The sequence below is a fragment of the Salvia miltiorrhiza genome, chromosome 7 (assembly GCF_028751815.1).
Source record: "Salvia miltiorrhiza cultivar Shanhuang (shh) chromosome 7, IMPLAD_Smil_shh, whole genome shotgun sequence".
In the NCBI taxonomy this organism is placed as follows: domain Eukaryota; kingdom Viridiplantae; phylum Streptophyta; class Magnoliopsida; order Lamiales; family Lamiaceae; genus Salvia; species Salvia miltiorrhiza.
In genome coordinates this window covers 9544918-9562407 of record NC_080393.1, presented here as the reverse complement: position 1 = coordinate 9562407, position 17490 = coordinate 9544918, and the positions used below count along the sequence as shown (strand labels likewise).

The 17490-nt window shown below is 29.8% G+C and overlaps 1 protein-coding gene across 1 annotated transcript; it reads right to left on the bottom strand.

Moving 5' to 3' along the window:
• Positions 1–11369: 11369 nt before the first annotated feature.
• Positions 11370–12016, bottom strand: LOC130992422 (protein TAP1-like). The gene is made up of 2 exons (XM_057917044.1): positions 11729–12016; positions 11370–11534 (listed from the first exon to the last, which is right to left on the bottom strand). The coding sequence occupies exons 1-2, from the start codon at positions 11973–11975 to the stop codon at positions 11488–11490; spliced, it is 294 nt and encodes a 97-aa protein (XP_057773027.1). The 5' UTR covers positions 11976–12016; the 3' UTR covers positions 11370–11487.
• Between the last annotated feature and the right edge of the window lie 5474 nt (positions 12017–17490).

Here is a 17490-nt window from a genome sequence, read left to right as displayed (position 1 = left end):
AAAAAATATCAAAATTCACTAATTACATTGTGGATTTACAGTCAATTAATGCCTAAAAAAAAACATGTTGTTAAATGCAAATTAGTAAAAAGTAATTAAAAGTTCCAAAAACTCTTTCAAGACTAATAGAAAATTTGAAAGAAAAATATCTAGAAATGTTGATGAAAATTTTAAATAAATAATAATAATAATTAGATAAAAAGTTTTTGTCAAAATCTTCATCATTCATTTGATTAGCCTCCAACTATAAGATGGTTTCATCTTCATTTAATGTTATTATCGTTATTAGAGCTATTTTATAGAATAATACAATAGAATTTTATAATCTAAACATAATATTTTAAAAAATATTTTTTTTTACTATTTTAATTAAGTAGCTATCACCGTGCATCGCACGGGAGTAATACTAGTAAAAATAAAACCCACACTCCAGCTCCTTCAACTGGCTGGAAGAAACCGCCAAGGTGCCCTCATATTTCTGAATCTATTTATACTATTCAATTTGATAATTTCATTTCCCTTTCTTTTCTCTCTCGCATTTTTCTCTCTTCTTTTTTTTTCTTGCTTTTTTCTCTTCCTTTATCTCTCTCTCTTTCGCCGCTGTTTTCAATAATCTCCTCAAAATTCAAGAATGGCGGCCAAGTTAAATGTTTGCACCGGATTTATGCAAGCGTTCGCGATCACATGTAGAGATCAGACTGAAGTGGCTCAGCAACTAACGGAGGTAGATGATGAAATTGCAGATTTGAATATTCAAATGGAAGCAATTAGGGCTCAATTGAATGTGGCCAGACGTCGATCAAGAATTTTAAGAAGTCAGGAGCGAGGGTTCGAGACCAAGAAGCTAAACCTAGTGAAAGATCTCAACAAAAATGGTAGAGCTAGGATCGACAATGTTGATGATGTAGTCGCGGCAGTATAGCTTCTGGAAGTATACAACTCAACATGCCTTCTGGTAGCAGGCAACGAGCCGGTTATGCAAGAAATGGTGGCAAGAAATGCAAGATCTTCTAGCACCAAAATGAATGCAATCAAACACCTTTTTCAATTTATGTAGCAATGAACCTAGAGCTGTCAAATGGGCCGGGTCGGGCCAACTCGGCCCAGCCCACTGGACTTTCAAATTATACCGGGTGGGGCCGGACCAGCTCGAAATACGATCGGGCCTCAAAATAACAAGCCCAACCCAACTCCTATCGGGCCATCGGGCGGTCGGACCAAACTCGTCCAATAATTTTTTTTTTAATTCTATTTTTTTGCTATAAAAATGAGTAAAAAAAATTTAAATCTACTAACATCAAATCAAATAATCAATTCACAAATATAATTAAAGATAAAATAATTTTTTTACATCATACTATTGTATGTCAAAACACAACAAAATATAAATGAAAATCCTATAATAGATGGTTTATTAAATAATACTTCAAAGTATTTCAACAAATTTAAAGTCCTAATAGTAAATATATTTAGCAAACTCAAAATATTGTATCCAAATCAAGAAAGCACTAATTTTAAACTATAAAATTAGCAAAATAGACATTCACATTCCACACTGCACCAATTAAAGTTTCTTCTAAAAAGGGGCAAACTCACGATCACGGCAAATTCAAAGAAAAATGATAATACTCATTAAATCATGAAGAGTAGAAAATGTGTTTCTATGTGTTGAGCTAAACTTCTACTGCTATCCTTGATTTGTTTCATTAGACACAAGAATGTGGTTCAAACTGAAGTACAGTGAGTTGATGTGAATGTGTTGCTATGTTTTGAGCTAAAATTCTACTGCTATCCTGGATAAAGTTTGATTAGAAACAAGAATGTGGCTAAATTTAGATTATATATTAACATTTTTTAATGTTTTTGTTAGCCATATAGTCTTGATTGGACACTTGTAAGAGACATGTCTGTCGTCTGGCCGGATGTGAAAAACAGAGATAACCATTGACTGTGGCAACATGAATGGAATATATCCACGGCATGCGATCCGGATTGTCGTATGGGAACTATTTTCGTGTTGCGGTGGCATTGTACAAGAGCCTGGGTCCGAGCCGTGTGCAGCCGGTTACTAGCCTTACCTTTTCAAAGGGTGATGAGGCAACTATACGTGATAGCCGTATGAAGATCTACCGGGAAACCGGATTGGTAGTCGCCATAAAGACTGGACCACGTCGTTCTTGTTTCTTGCATGTGGCAGAGATTTACGTTGGTGTGGATCAAACCTGCGGGTTCAGACATATCACTCGGACGAACCAAAAAGCCCAAAAACCCCGGGCTTTTTAGCCCCGAAGCCTAGTCAGCCCAACGGGCTATCTGGACGGACTTTTTAGGCCCGATTTTTTTCGGGCCTCTATTTTATTGAGCCCAACCAACCTTAAATTCGGGCGGGTTGGGCCGGGCCAATTTTGACAGCTCTAGATGGACCTAATTAATAGATAAACAATAATAAAAAAAAAACATTGATAGTTTATCATAATGTATTAAACATATTTTTATCTAAAAAGAATGTAATACTTACAACTCAAATTAAATCATTTGCATTTCGTTTACGTTTCTTTTGCTTTCGTAGATTTTTTCTTTGTCCATATACCTCATTAGCTGCACTATATATATATATATATATATATATATATATATATATATATAATATTTTGATATGTGCTCATGTTGTGTGATATCACTGATATGTGGTGATTATATAAATACTTAAAAGTTTGTAAGCTCATGCTACAGAAAATACCTGAATAAGCTTGTTTTGCACAATATAACATCCATGCTCATCATTATTATTAGTATATAAATTTCAAGATCCTACAAATTAATATTTATCCTGTTACAACAACAGACACGAAGGTAGGTGGCAGTGTCAGCCTGCCATAAGTCGCTTACTCATGATAACCTAAGATAGTACCCATTAAATCAGTTTGCAGGTCTTTAAATATTCTTATCAATTTCCTCGGGTTATAACCTAAGACGTTATAATAAATTTCAATTTGTGATAAGATAATTTGAATTTAAGTTGATGTGTCAAACATGAGAATTCATTCACCAAATTGTAAGAGTTAAAAGAGGTTGTATTTCTACAAATAGGCTCAACAATATCCAAATGTTTCAAACAGATGTTGATGAAGATACATAAAAGGCTGCAAGTTATTAATTTGGGGAGTAGAATTTACCTTTCACAATTTCGTACAATTTTAACAAGAAACTAATCAAGGTTATAATAAGTGGAGTATTATTTTGGATGAATTATTGTCTAAAATAGAAAATCTACTCTGATTAAATTTTAAATAAACTTCTAGCCCCCACGTGAGTTACTAATAGACTAATAGTCAAGTTATTTGTTGTGTGTGTTGACCAAACGATAATGGGTTAATGCATACATATTAATTATAAAAAGATTGATATATATTTGATGTAATATTTAATGAATTAATATATTATATGCAATTGAGTAGATGATGGTATCATATAACAAGATGTAAAATATATTTGCATCCTAATTTGTTTAATTAAAATTTAAAGTTTTTTGCTACTATATTTTAAAGTTTTTGTAATTGTATCGAATCCAATGAGATCGCCCTCAATAACTTTTTTTTTATTATTTAGGGATGAATGGTTTGGTTCAAGTTTTGGGCGGTAAAAAATAATTAAACGTGTGATTTTTTTAAAATAGTTTAATGATAAATTCTTAGCTAACATATATATTATATAACTAAAAAATATATATCTATTATAAAAAGATTGATATAGATCAAATAGATATGATGCATTTAATGAATTAATATATTCTTATAAATATATAATATGTAATTGAGTAGATGATGGTATCATATAAAGGTGCGTTCTTTTTTGTTGTAAATTTATCATGAGAAAATGAGAGATAAACAAAATTTCACTTTTTAAATTCTTTCTTTCTTTTCCCTCATTTCCTATAAAATAGCATTTAACCCTTACCCATTTCTCCTTTTCACTACAAATGAGGAATCATATTATCCCTCCATTTTTGGTGTGATAATATTATCCTTCATTTGTAGTGAAAAGGGAAGAGAAAATTCTATTTTGTAGGGAATGAGGGAAAAGAAGGAAAGATTTAAAGGGTGAAGTACTGTTTATCCCTCATTTTTCCATGATAAATTTAGAACAAAAAAAAACGCACCCTAATAAGATTAGGAATGGCGATGGGCCGCATCTAGACCGGATTCTGCTTGGTCCAGATCCAGATCCGCACATTTTCTTACTTAGATTCGAATCCGGTCCAAATCCATACGATTCATAGGGTCTCGGGTCCAGACCCAGATCCATATTTTATTTTCTTTAACCTAAAATTAAAATTGAATTTGATCTAGAGTATTAACAATTATCAAAATATAAATAATTAAATCATAATCAATAAAAAAAATTACAATAAAAATTCATAATAAGTAAGAATATAATAATCAATACTAAATAATATATTAGTGCTATAATGAGATACACACTCATTGTAACTGTATATGTTAAAAAGGGTAAAAATTAATTATAATATCATTAAAATCAATTTCATCTCTATCTTCAACACAATTTTTAGTAACAATGGAACAATGTGTCTTTTATTTTCACATTGAAAAAAGAAAAATAATATTGCCACCTGGTTGATAAACAGATTACCTAGCAAAATTCTTGGGTGGAAAGCACCTAATGAGATTATGTTTGATAAAGATCCTGATTTAAGTTCATTGTAGCCATTTGGTTACTTGGCATATGCACTAAATTTGTCCGCAGGCAGAAGCAAGTTTGATCAGAGAGGGACCTCATGTGTCTTTCTGGGATATGCTATGAGTAACAAGGGATATCTGCTATATGATATCCAACCACAAAAGGTTATCACATAAGGTTTCTTCCTTCTACTTATCCAGCTTTACATATACCAGATTCTGCTATTGTTCCACCTGTTTTTGTGAAGATGATTCTCCTGTTGTTATCACTTCACAGGAGCCTGAGTCTTCTTCACCTCCTTTAGCGGCCATCGGGAGATGAAAGCCAACTCCCATCGAAGCAAGTTCCATCTTCACCTACAACTACCTCCCATCCAAACTCTCTTGACACTCTCACATGATATACCTTTCCATATGTGACCTCGACAGCCCTCACTCCAACTTATACTGCATTTCTTGTAAATATTCAAGGCATTCGTGAGCCCACCACCTATCAATCTGCTGAGTGGAATGAAGCTATGAGAGTTGAGCTAGATGCTCTTGAAGCTAATCAAACCTGGGAATTAACATCTCTCCCTCCAGGAAGCGCGCTATAGGTTCCAAATGGGTTTATAAAGTTAAGCTTCATGCTGATGGAACTATAAAAAGATACAAGCCTCGGTTGGTAGCCAAAGGTTATAATCAAGAATATGGGATAGACTACACTGAGGTATTCTCCCCTGTTGCTAAATTAGTTTCTGTTCGATTTCTTCTTGCTGTAGCCACACGAAATGCTTGGCACATACATCAAATTGATGTCAACAAAGCTTTTTTGCATGGTTTTCTACATGATGATATCTATATGAAGCCACCACAAGCATATACTAAAGCTACAGCTGGGCAAGTTTGCAACCTAGTTTGATTAATAATCAAGCATTATTAATAATGGGCCTTCCAGAAAAAATAATCTATTGTAATCTTGCAAACTCAGCAAACAGGCCCTGTGGTTTACTCTACAATAATGTAATAAAATATTAAAGTAATTTTATTGAGTAAATTGTAAAATAATTACAGTATAAAATGTAAAATAATCTCATATTGATCACTAACAATTAATTTTATGTTTCACTCTGCAATATAATACCCCATTTTTATACCTTCTAAATTAAATTTGTTTATTTTCGTAAATTATCATATATAAACTTATATTTGTGCACTATTAATAATATTTTTATAACAATAAAATATAATTTAATTTAAACAAATTATATCACCAAAAAAATAAAGTCTATATAATAACGAAACCGGGTTGCCGTAAAACCTCAATTTTTTGTTCTTTTAATTTTTCTATTTATGAAAATCTATAATTATAACTTAAATAATTGTTTCTAACCATTTTTTTTATTATTATATATAGAGTCAATTATTTTCCTTATATATTTAACCGTTACATTAATCAATTAATGTGCATTTATATGAGATACATAAATTTTTTGAAAATCTATATCAATTATAGATATATAAATTAGTTTCAAATCATAAATTAATTCCAAAAGAATATTTTTATGGTCACACAACTATGAATTTTTCTACAAATGTGCTATTTCCGTCAATGCTTCAATTTTCTTTTGTCAATTCTTCCAACCATCAATCGCCTATGGCGGATATTCTATTCCTCATTTATCATTCACTTGAAATCTTTATCTCCATCTACCCGTCTCATCCGCTCTCAATTCAACTAATTAATTTACAAGGACCGTAAAAAATGATTCCAATAAAAAGAAAAAAAAGTTTTAAATAGATTAATTGTATAAAATTATAAATCTTTTATTTTTGATTCACCATATTTTTATATAAAGCATGGAAGTTTTTATTATGCTAAGGAATGAAGAGGGAGGTTGTGTTAAACTATGGATTATTTCAAACCTATATTACAATTTATAAATTTGTTGTTGTAAAACTACTAACTCTACGACATTTAATTGGTTTTTCTATTAGAATATTGTTTCTTTAGGCTACCTACAAAATGAATAGTGGCGCCTAGATTTATTTTTAAATAGGGTCAATTGCCCGTAAATGCACAAAGTTTCATCAAATTCTGAAATTGCACACTACCTTTAAAACCTATTTCATAATACATCACCTTTCCATACGTTTACATTAAGTAAGGACGATGCCGTTTTATTTTATCGTGCGACATGTCTACGTGGCTACTTTGGTGGCCACGTCAATTTCGTGATTGGAGAAATCAGTCGTTGTGGAAAAAAATCAGAAAGTAATGAAAGGTGATGTATTATAAAGCAGATTTTAAAGGTAGTGTGCCATTCCAAAATTTGGTGAAACTTTGTAAAAAATGCTTATATAATATATTAAATATATTATTTTTAATACTAACACAATTCTTAGTTAATTGTATATCACCACAAATTTTCGTATTCAAAATTAAACAGCATATACAATCAACCAATTAGAATTTATTTCTAAAATGCGTGTGCATAAATTATTGCTTCGTTTATGCTAAATTAGATCCACGATTTACATTCATATTTGAACGAAAACAATTTTTTCTTATTATTTCATATGCCATGACAATCAACAAGAGCCAACGATAATCTATGTCCAGGACATTCCAGTTTCATTTCAGGGTCAATTTTACATCTGATGTGGGTGATATTATGTTCCTCTTTTTGGGTCAAGCCTAATGGATAAAAATTACGGATTAAGTGGATGATTAAACTTGGACGAAAGAATAAAAGAAGAAAGTTAAGGCTAGGGCTGTCGATCGGTTCGGGTTCGGTTACCCATACCCAAATTTTCGGTTACCCGAACCCGAAATTACAATATTTCACTAACCGTTCCCGAACTGTTTTAGGTGTTCGGTTACCCGATTCGATTATTTGGGTATCCGAAATACCCATTTAAAAAATTAAAATTCAAATAATTTGCTAGATAGAGGATTTGAACATTAGTCTCTAGAAAGTACACAAAGCAACTTATCCACTAGACTAAAGCTTATTCTTATATTTTAAATATATCATAATTTTATTTTAGCTAAGACTCGATTTTTTTAAAAAAAATAAATAAATTAATGAATTAATAATTAAAAGTATATAATATATGTATTAAATAATTTTCGGTTATTTCGGTTAACTTATTAGGTTAACCGATACTCGAATTTTTTTTAAAAAAGAAAATCCGAAACCGAACCGATAACCAAAAAATTCGATTATTGGATACCCAAATCCGGAAATTTCGATTCGGTTAACGGATTATCCAAAACTCGATAACCAATTAGACAGCCCTAGTTAAGGCTTATGGAATTCAATCAAGATTCAAGGACGAAAGAATAAGACAAAAAAAAGAGTTTCAGTAGCGCATCAACTTTAGCACTTTAGCACTGCCAAACATCAACCTTGGTGGTCAGTTCCACCAATTTTAGAGCTTAACTTCGTATAACCTTGAAGAGTTTAGCATATGATAAAAATAATAATAACATATCAAGTATAATGAATGTTATTTTAAAAAAAGTATAATGAATGTTGTATGTAAAGAAGTTCTTAAAAATATAAATTTACTAATATGTATTACCATACTTTAGTCAATATTATAATTGTTAGTTTTTTATTTTTTATTATTGTTTCATCGTAGCCGCCTATTTATGTACACAATATTTTTTTGAAGTGGTCTTGGGTACTCCCAAGTGTACCATACACCCAGGTTGACCATTTCCCAGATCCTGACATTCATCCTGATCCAAACTTGCGTCCTGACTCAGATCGTGTAAATGACACTATTCGGTTATACAAACGACACTGCCTGTAATTGACACTATTATGTTATACAAATGACATTGCGTATAAATGACACTATAACATTGTAAATGCCACTTTGCATAATTGACACTATTCAAAAATACAAATGACACTTTCTGTAATTGACACTATAAGATTGTAAATGACACTATAGTATTTTAAATAACACTATAAGATTGAAAATGACACTATAACATTTTAAAATATTACAGTGTCATTTATATAATTGAATAGTGTCAATTATAAACAGTGTCATTTGTATAACTGAATCATGTCATTTACACGATTTGAGTCAGGATAGGAGTTTGAATTAACATGCGGATCAGGATTTGGGTACGGGTCAATCCGGGGTGTACATGAGATTTTTAGGATCAAATTTTTTTGATTCATATATTATGTATTTTTATAGAATATAAAACAATATTCTTTTATATTTTAGCACAACACATGATTAATCAATAAATAATTAATTATTTATAAAAATTATATCAATTTACTCTGTGCGTATGTACGGGTTAGTAGATATTAACAAAACGATCAATATATTTCAGGAATACGAAGCTAATATTTCAAATAGATCCTTGGATTCCTTGCAACAAAACCTTTTATTATAAATATGTTAGAAGCTGTAGATATAGCGTGGGCCTGATTGGAGCAAAAGAGCCCATCACAATACTGGATCTCTATTCGAGCGGGGCCCATTGAACCATAAGTTTTATTTTTGGACAAGTTTATGTATTTTCTCATTTCTTATTTAGGGTGATTTTAAATATAGCCTCCAATTTTTTTAGTATAGCTTTATTTAAAAAATAATAAAAATAATACTATGACATCCTATTATACTGTTATAAGTTATGTTTTTAAATTCTAATAAATTTACAATTAGTTAAATTCGAAAAAACTATTATAGCCTCCTCGTCAACACTTTCTTATTTCTATTAATTTTAAAACCAAATTCCAATATTTAATTAGATATGTAGAATGATAGCTTTGGTTTTCATCGGCAGCCTCCCCTCAATATTAGGGGTGAGCAATCGATCGGTTCGGATGAAAATCGATCCAATCTCCTAAAACCAAATCATCCAAACTTTTAAAAAATGTCAACCGATTCGAACCAAAATTTTCCTTCCAACCGATCCGATCCAAACCATACTTAAATTTCGGTTTCGGTTCGGCTTTCGGTTTAACCAAACTTTGATATAATATTTAAATTTTTAATTTTAGAAACGTATGTCCTATCAATGAGAATTTTGTAACAAAATAAATTAAACCAACCTCAACTCAAATATTAACCAGAAATATAAAATTTACCTATCCGTTGACCAATTTCAATTATGATCAAATTGTAAGTTACTGTTATGTATATTTTATTCGATTATTATTATCATTATTTATTTATATATATATATATATATATATATATATATATATATATATATATATATATATAACAATTCAGTGCTCATGACGAATTTATACTTAACTTGTTCGTTATAGTTTGATATTTTATTTTATGAATAAATTAATATAATATATATTTAAAATTTTAAAATAAGTATAATTGACAAGAGGCAAAAATCAAAAGTGTATATATATAAAAATACTCACCCCCATAATATGTCTATGAAAATACCCACCCCCTTACTAGGGGGTGGGTATTTTTCATAGACATATTATGGGGGTGGGTACTTTTAATTCCACCCCAAATGAAAAATTCCATTATTTCCCAATGAATCACACGTATATACTACATGAATAACTCATAATATATTTAATGGTTGCAAGTGGCAAACATAGAAAACCCAAAATTGCCAAATGAATCACACGTATATAATCTCACAAAAACACACACGTGTACTAATTAAAGTGTTTTATGGCAAGGAAAATGAATAAAATACGGTATTTTATTCATAAAATCTAATTTAAAAATTAATGATTGATATCTTAAAAACTACAACTAAATAAAAAAGAGATTCGGTCAATCTAACTTAAATCAAAGACGGTTACAATGAAATAACAAAAATTACTTAATTAACCTTAATGAAAACTTCGGTTAATCCTAAAAGTATTAATATGGACTGTGTAGGGATCGGTTCGGTTTCATCCAAATTTTTTAAATACAAAACCGATCCGACCAAAAAAAATTCGGTGTTTTTAAAATTATAACCGATCCGAAATCAAAACAATTCAAAACCGAACCAAAACGACCAAATACCAATGGTTCGATTCGGTTATTTGGATCCGATTCAATTTTGCTCACTCCTACTCAATGTAACCATGATTTTGCTTCATCATCGTTAGTATGATTGTCGTCATCATCAATTATCTGTCATTATTATTATTGTTGGTGTTGCTGCTTCCTTGATTAAATTGCTACTGCATCACAACAGGAGCCTAAAATCCGAATTTTGCAAAATTGTCTCCATTATCATCGTCATGAACAAGACTGTTCCATTTTTATTTTCAGTAATCCATCTACTTTTTCTCACGAAAACCGCAATCGAAATATAAAAAGCTACATAATTGTTAAAATAGTACATAAATAAACAAATTAGAAAGGGAAATATCTAAAATCAAATTGTGTAACAGCGACCAAGGAGCATAAACCGACGACGTGATCTGGTGGATCAAAGGCGGCGGTGTATCAGACTACAGAGCGACGAAGGGATTTGGCGGATCTGACATGAGATAATGGCATTGCTCTCCGAGGAAGAAAAGGCAAGACGAATGGTGTTGAGTTGTTGCTACACTAGAAAGGAAAGCGGCGAATGCTCATTTCTATCAAATCCAAGAGAGAGGCATAGATTTGATGATGAAATGAAAAATGAAATGATGATGTATTCAAAATTAAGATTTACTTGTATTAAAGTTATCATCCAAGAACGCTTGACTTTATTGATTGTGATGATTTGATAACACATACATAATTGAGAAACAACACCAATTATTTTAGCATGTAAATCACATCATCTCCTTAGAAACGCTAAGCTTCATCAACTTCATAAGCAAACGTTTGAACACGCATCTGCACAGCTCGAGATTTGCTCTGCATTGGTAGAAAGACAAACAAATAAATCATTAATCAAAAATCAAAATTCACGCATCGTTTCTAAAAAAGTCTTTAATTTTGATTTTCTTTTCTCAATAAGTGTCCCATTTTAGACTTTGAAAGTAAAATTATGAGATCCTTCTGGATTAGTTAATTTTGATAATTAGGAAAGAAAGGATATATAAATATACCTGGCGTAGCTGTGGCGCATTTGTGAAGAACGCAACCGTGATTGCAGTAAGATGACTTAACCGAATCCAACTTGGGAGGAATGCAATGCCTTGTAACAATACAACCAGTTATGCAGCCTCTTATTTTTGGTTCATCTTTGCAGTAATCATAGCACTCTGACACACATGATTGCACATTAATGTTTTCTGCTAAACTTGTTGCACACGTTGCCAACACAATGCTCATTATCAACAAAATCTTCTCCATTTTCTGCGATTTGTTTTTTCTTTTCTGTTTCTTGATTTTGGCTGGCTGATTTGTTTGCCCGCACACCACTATTATATACCACTACTATAGTACCCCTATTATAGAATAATTTATGATTTATGATTTGGAAAATCATGTCAAGTTATTAATAATTATGGCAGCGGGTCAAATTAGTCATTTTATGTTTGTTATAATTATATGTGTAATTATTCTTAATAATTAATTTATTGTTTTACAGTATTACCCTTACATTTATTTCTTACCTTAATTAATTAAAAATTGTTCCCTTATATATTGTGAACTAATTACTTTACACCAAAAGGGTCAATATATACCACATGGGTAATTACCACGCCCCGGTTACTTACATTCACTGTATTATGGCAACTTTTAACATGATAATTGACTGGTGCAACAGTTCTGAAGCATTTAATTTAATGCAACACTGTTAATAAGATGCTTTTATTTAACTTTTTTGGAGCTGCTCTCATGGAAAATTTCAACTTCCAAAGATATTTCTTAACCAGCACAAGTGAATATAAACCAAGTCATCACTTTCGGCACTTTTAAATATTACAAACTATTTATAAAAAAGCTAATGACATATAAATTAATCAACTTTCAATAAAATTCTTATTTTACGCTTTAATTTTAAATTTATATATATATATATATATATATATATATATATATATATATATTATAGTTGGATGGAAGCGATGTCATTCCAGACACAAAGTTTGGCCAGAAAATAATCGAGTATCCAAAATAAGAAAAAGTGTAATACCCCTAATTCCCGATTAAACAGAATAATTATCCTCGCGATGATTTAATGAGTCTTGATGCCTAGGTTTTCTCTTAAGAAAAATGGAAAAATAAGAAGATGATTATTTGATATTTTCGTGTGATGTTGATTTAAATCATTATGTATATACATGCATACTTTTTATTTCAAGGTATGAAAAGCAAAGTGCATATTTAGTTTAATATGTGTTTGTTTTTAAAACGGGTTTGAGCGAGAACGGGCTCGTAGAAAGGGCCGAAGGGTGGGCCGATTTTTGGACAAGCCTTGGGCCTATTTTAGGCCTCATTATTTAGTTAAATATCAGCCCAATTTTCAAGCCCAAGCCCACATGTGATCAGCCACCCTTATTTTATTATTTTGCCAACATAATGATTAAAATTGCATGGGAACTAGTAGAATGTGACCTCCAATGCATCCATGCATTGGTGGAAGCCACTCCCCCCCCCCCCCCCCCCCCCCTCTACCCTACCCTAAATTTCGTGCCCCACCCCTTCCTAAAGCCAAGAGTTGGCTGATAACTCTTCCCACTCACTCAATTTCACTCAAAAAAAAAATACCAAGGCAAGAAAAGCTCTCACTCTCTCCACCTCTCTTCATTTTCGTCCCTCCTCTTTTCCCCCACTCTCACAACTTTTCTCCCACCATTATCACACTCCATCATTAATTCAAATGGGATATAGCGTCGGGGTTCAGGGTATAGCTGAAGAATTTTAATCGTTAATATGACATTAATGTGATTGAATAGAAATATAGGCCCAGATTTAGGATTTAGAGTTTAGAGTGCAGCTGAAATATTAGAGAGAGAAAATCGAAAAGAAATGAATTAGAATGGAATCAAATGAAAAAAAAAATCACAATTGAGTTATTTTATAATAATGATTATTAGTTACAAGAAAAAAAAACTGGCGTAGAGGAACTTATTTTTTAGAAGCTTATAACCTGCTTAATTTTACAGCTTATAAGCTCTTTAAGAGTTTATTTTGCCAAACACTTTGAAAGACCTTATAAGCCCCTGAATAACTTATAAATTGTTTAATATTTATAGGGTATTTGGTTGAGCTCAGCTGTAATATAGAAAACTTAAATGCTAAAATGTATAAAATTCACATATTGTGCGAAGCACAGGTGGTACGCACGGGTGGTTGAGCTTAACTGTAATATAAAAAACTTAAATATTAAAATGTATGAAATTTACATGCCGTGCGAAGCACGGGTGCACCACTAGTTAGTACAGAAAGACAAATATACTATCATATCATATACAATTATACCTTGTTTATGGTATTTTTAAAACAGTAAAAATGAGAAAATACATAAGAGTTCGTACTTGCTTTAAAAAAAAAAAACTAATTCGTACTTGCTTTTTAGAAGAAAAAAAATACTAACAAAAATTTGTTGATAGTTTTCGTATTAATTTATCTAAGAAAATATCGTCTAAAAAAATTACCTAAAAAAATGCAATTGATTATTGTTGATTATGAGACCAATATCCTTCATACTTGAGTTTATGTATTGATAATTTTAAATCAACAATTAATAATTAATGTTACAATGACATTACTCATGACAACAAATTAATTTTAATATTTTAATTGAATATTATTTCTATTGTGGCATGTAATAAACTTAAGAAGATTTACTTATATACAATTAAATTAATAATATATTATGTTATATAAATGATATATATCATACAATATGTATATATATATATATATATTGATTTTAATCTATAATAGATAAGATATTATGGTCTATGAATGTTCATTGATTTAATCTAATATATATCTATATAATAATAGTATAGAAGGGGCAAAAAACATCCAAATATTCTAAATTAAAATTGTTTAAACAAAATAACTCATAATGTCAATATTATATATAATCAAAGTAGTTCATTAAAAGTAATTGGTCACTCACATAATTTGAACTTAAGATGATTAATTTTTTTCATGAAGCGTCTATTCCTATGTAAAAAAAAAGAAAGTAAGAATGTGAAAATGTCAATTCAAAATAATTTCACTTCATTGAATTAAAAAAAAATCATTTACTTTCTTAAAAGAGATAAACTCGGATTAAGTTCGTGATTGTGGTTTGCATGCACAGTCGAAACCGCTCAACGACCAGTTTCACGTTTTATAGCATTTACATGAGCATGACAATTGATTTTTATTTTGTATATTTCATAACAATTCCCTTTCGGCCTATATCACATGATATCATAAAATACTTATCATTCTTTGAATTTCGAACTGAAACGCAAAAACTTTGTACCTTTGCAAATGCTTGATAGGCTTCAAATTAAAAGGCTTTCCTTAGAGTCGAACTCCATGCCGAATCGAGGTCCATGTTCCAACATCTCATAGAATGTCTGCGGACTGTTAGTATCGTCGTTGATTGTTTCATTTTCAATATCAGTACCAAACAATTCATACATACGATCATCATCTTGTTGTTGAGTCATGATATTTTGTTTTTTGGATATCGAAACTCACGGTTTTGAGGGAAAAAATGATTGTGAAATTGTTTTCAATAAACTCACGGTTTCATTATGTTATTCTCATAAAATATTTCCTTAAAATATTCTCATTATGTTATTCTCATAAAATAGATTTAATTTCATAATTATTTAGTTCTCTCACGTGTGGCTGTGTGTGTGATGAAGAGAGAATTAAAGAGGAAGAATTGTATCATAATTTATTTTTCATTGTTTTTTTGCATTATAGAAAGTGTGTGTATATAATATTATATGTCAGATAATTGATATGATGGGGCGAAAATTTGATACTGAATATCAAGAACTGATTAATCACGCCACAATTTTGGTCTTCTTTTCCTTTTCAAAAGCTTTGCTATATATGTTTGGAAATTGGACGGTTGGCCTTTCTATCATATATCAAAATTAATTAAAGGGTATTTTAGTAATAAATTATTTCCATAAAATTTTAAGGGTATTATGGCAGCCATAATTATGGCTCCATATAATTTCCCTTTCTAAAATTGCTCAATGGTTTTTAATAAGGGTAGTGCTAAATAGCCATAATTATGGCTGCCATAATGGGTTAAATTAGTAATTTTATATTTATTATAGTTATATATTTAATTATTCATTTATTATTTTACAATGTCACCCCTACATATATTTCATTTCCTTAATAATTAAAGATTATTTCCTTATATACAGTAAACTCATTATGTTATGTTTGACTAATTAATTATTACCTAATATACATTGAGTTATTTTTAGATATGATAAAGGGATATTAAGCCAACAAAGCCTGGACGATTTTTTCAAATGGATAGACAGGATAGCTAAGCAACAATTTTAATATATATATAAAGTTAACCCACAAATTTTAATTTTATATACTTTTACATTTTAACTTGAAAGCTTTACCTTTATTGGCCTACAATATCACGATTTCATTACCCAATCATTTTAATTATTTCCTGCAAAACGATTTTTGTTAAAGAATAAAATTAAAAAATTCACAATTTTAGTTCGTCTATAAAAATACTATAAAAAGTGAATTGTTTTTTCTCCTATTAATCTCTCTCTCTTTTTTTTTTCCACCAATTTTTCCACTATTTTTATCTATATTCCTGCAAAAAACCAATTAAAAATAAATTTTAAATAAATAAGTTATGAAAAAATTAATATTTAAAATACTTTATTTTCTCTCTCTCCATTATTTTTTTACATTTATTTATTTATGTTGTGTATTAAATATTTATTTATTTATTAAAATATATTTTGTACTTGTTTATATTTTGATTTTGTTTAATATTTATAATTATTTATTTAAACATAGAAAATAGTTGAAAATAAATTTATTAAAAAAAATGAGAGGGGAGAGATGAGAGAGAGTTTTTTTTCAAACTTTAATCTTTAAATAAAATAACTTTTACATTTTAAATAGTTTAAATATTTAAGATTAATCACACCACTATAATTGTGTATCAATTATAATCCATCAAATTAATTATAAAATAGTCATAGCACTATATAATTTATGATATAATTAATTTTTAATCAGCGCGCGCGTGTGTTAATAAGCAAAAATGTTCAATCATTTTACATTATATGTTAAAAATGTCTTATTTTATAAATATGGCGAGACTCTTCATATTATTAGTAAGTACGTAAATGGGTACCTAAAATTTGAGGATCGAGTCGGTATGAAACGAACCGAGCTTAAAATTTTATTTGTATTTAAGTACAAAATTTTTATTTGTAATATGAATTTGTCTAGCTACTAACCTATTAATTAGTTTTAAAAATATTGTATCATGCATGCACGTTGACATAACTTCTCTGACATAAACACTAACACTCTACCCACATAATCAATATTAATATATCTTTTTAGTCATATTAACACTTTAACACAAATAACACTGATCTACACATAATTTCAGATATTTGATTAAAAATTGCGAATAATTAATATAAAAATTATGAACTAGAAAATCTATATAATATACTATAAAAATGAGTTTTTTTCCTCCATATTTTCCCTCTCTCTCTCTCTCTCTCTCTCTCTCTCTCTTATAATTTTAATTCTTTTCTAAATATCGTCAAATTTAATTTACAAAGAAATATTCAGTATGCATTTTAAATATATATGTCTGTGATAATATCTTTATATAGTATAAAACTCATCAAAAAATAGTTTTAAAATTAATAAGCTATAAAAAGATTTAAAATAT

What these genes read in the sequence shown, in the direction of transcription:
- LOC130992422 (XM_057917044.1), bottom strand. Translation starts at nt 11,975, where the DNA reads ATGGAGAAGATTTTGTTGATAATGAGCATTGTGTTGGCAACGTGTGCA. An exon ending in ATGCGCCACAGCTACGCCAG is followed by an intron (nt 11,535 to 11,728) that starts GTATATTTATAT and finishes CTACCAATGCAG; the next exon opens with AGCAAATCTCGAGCTGTGCA.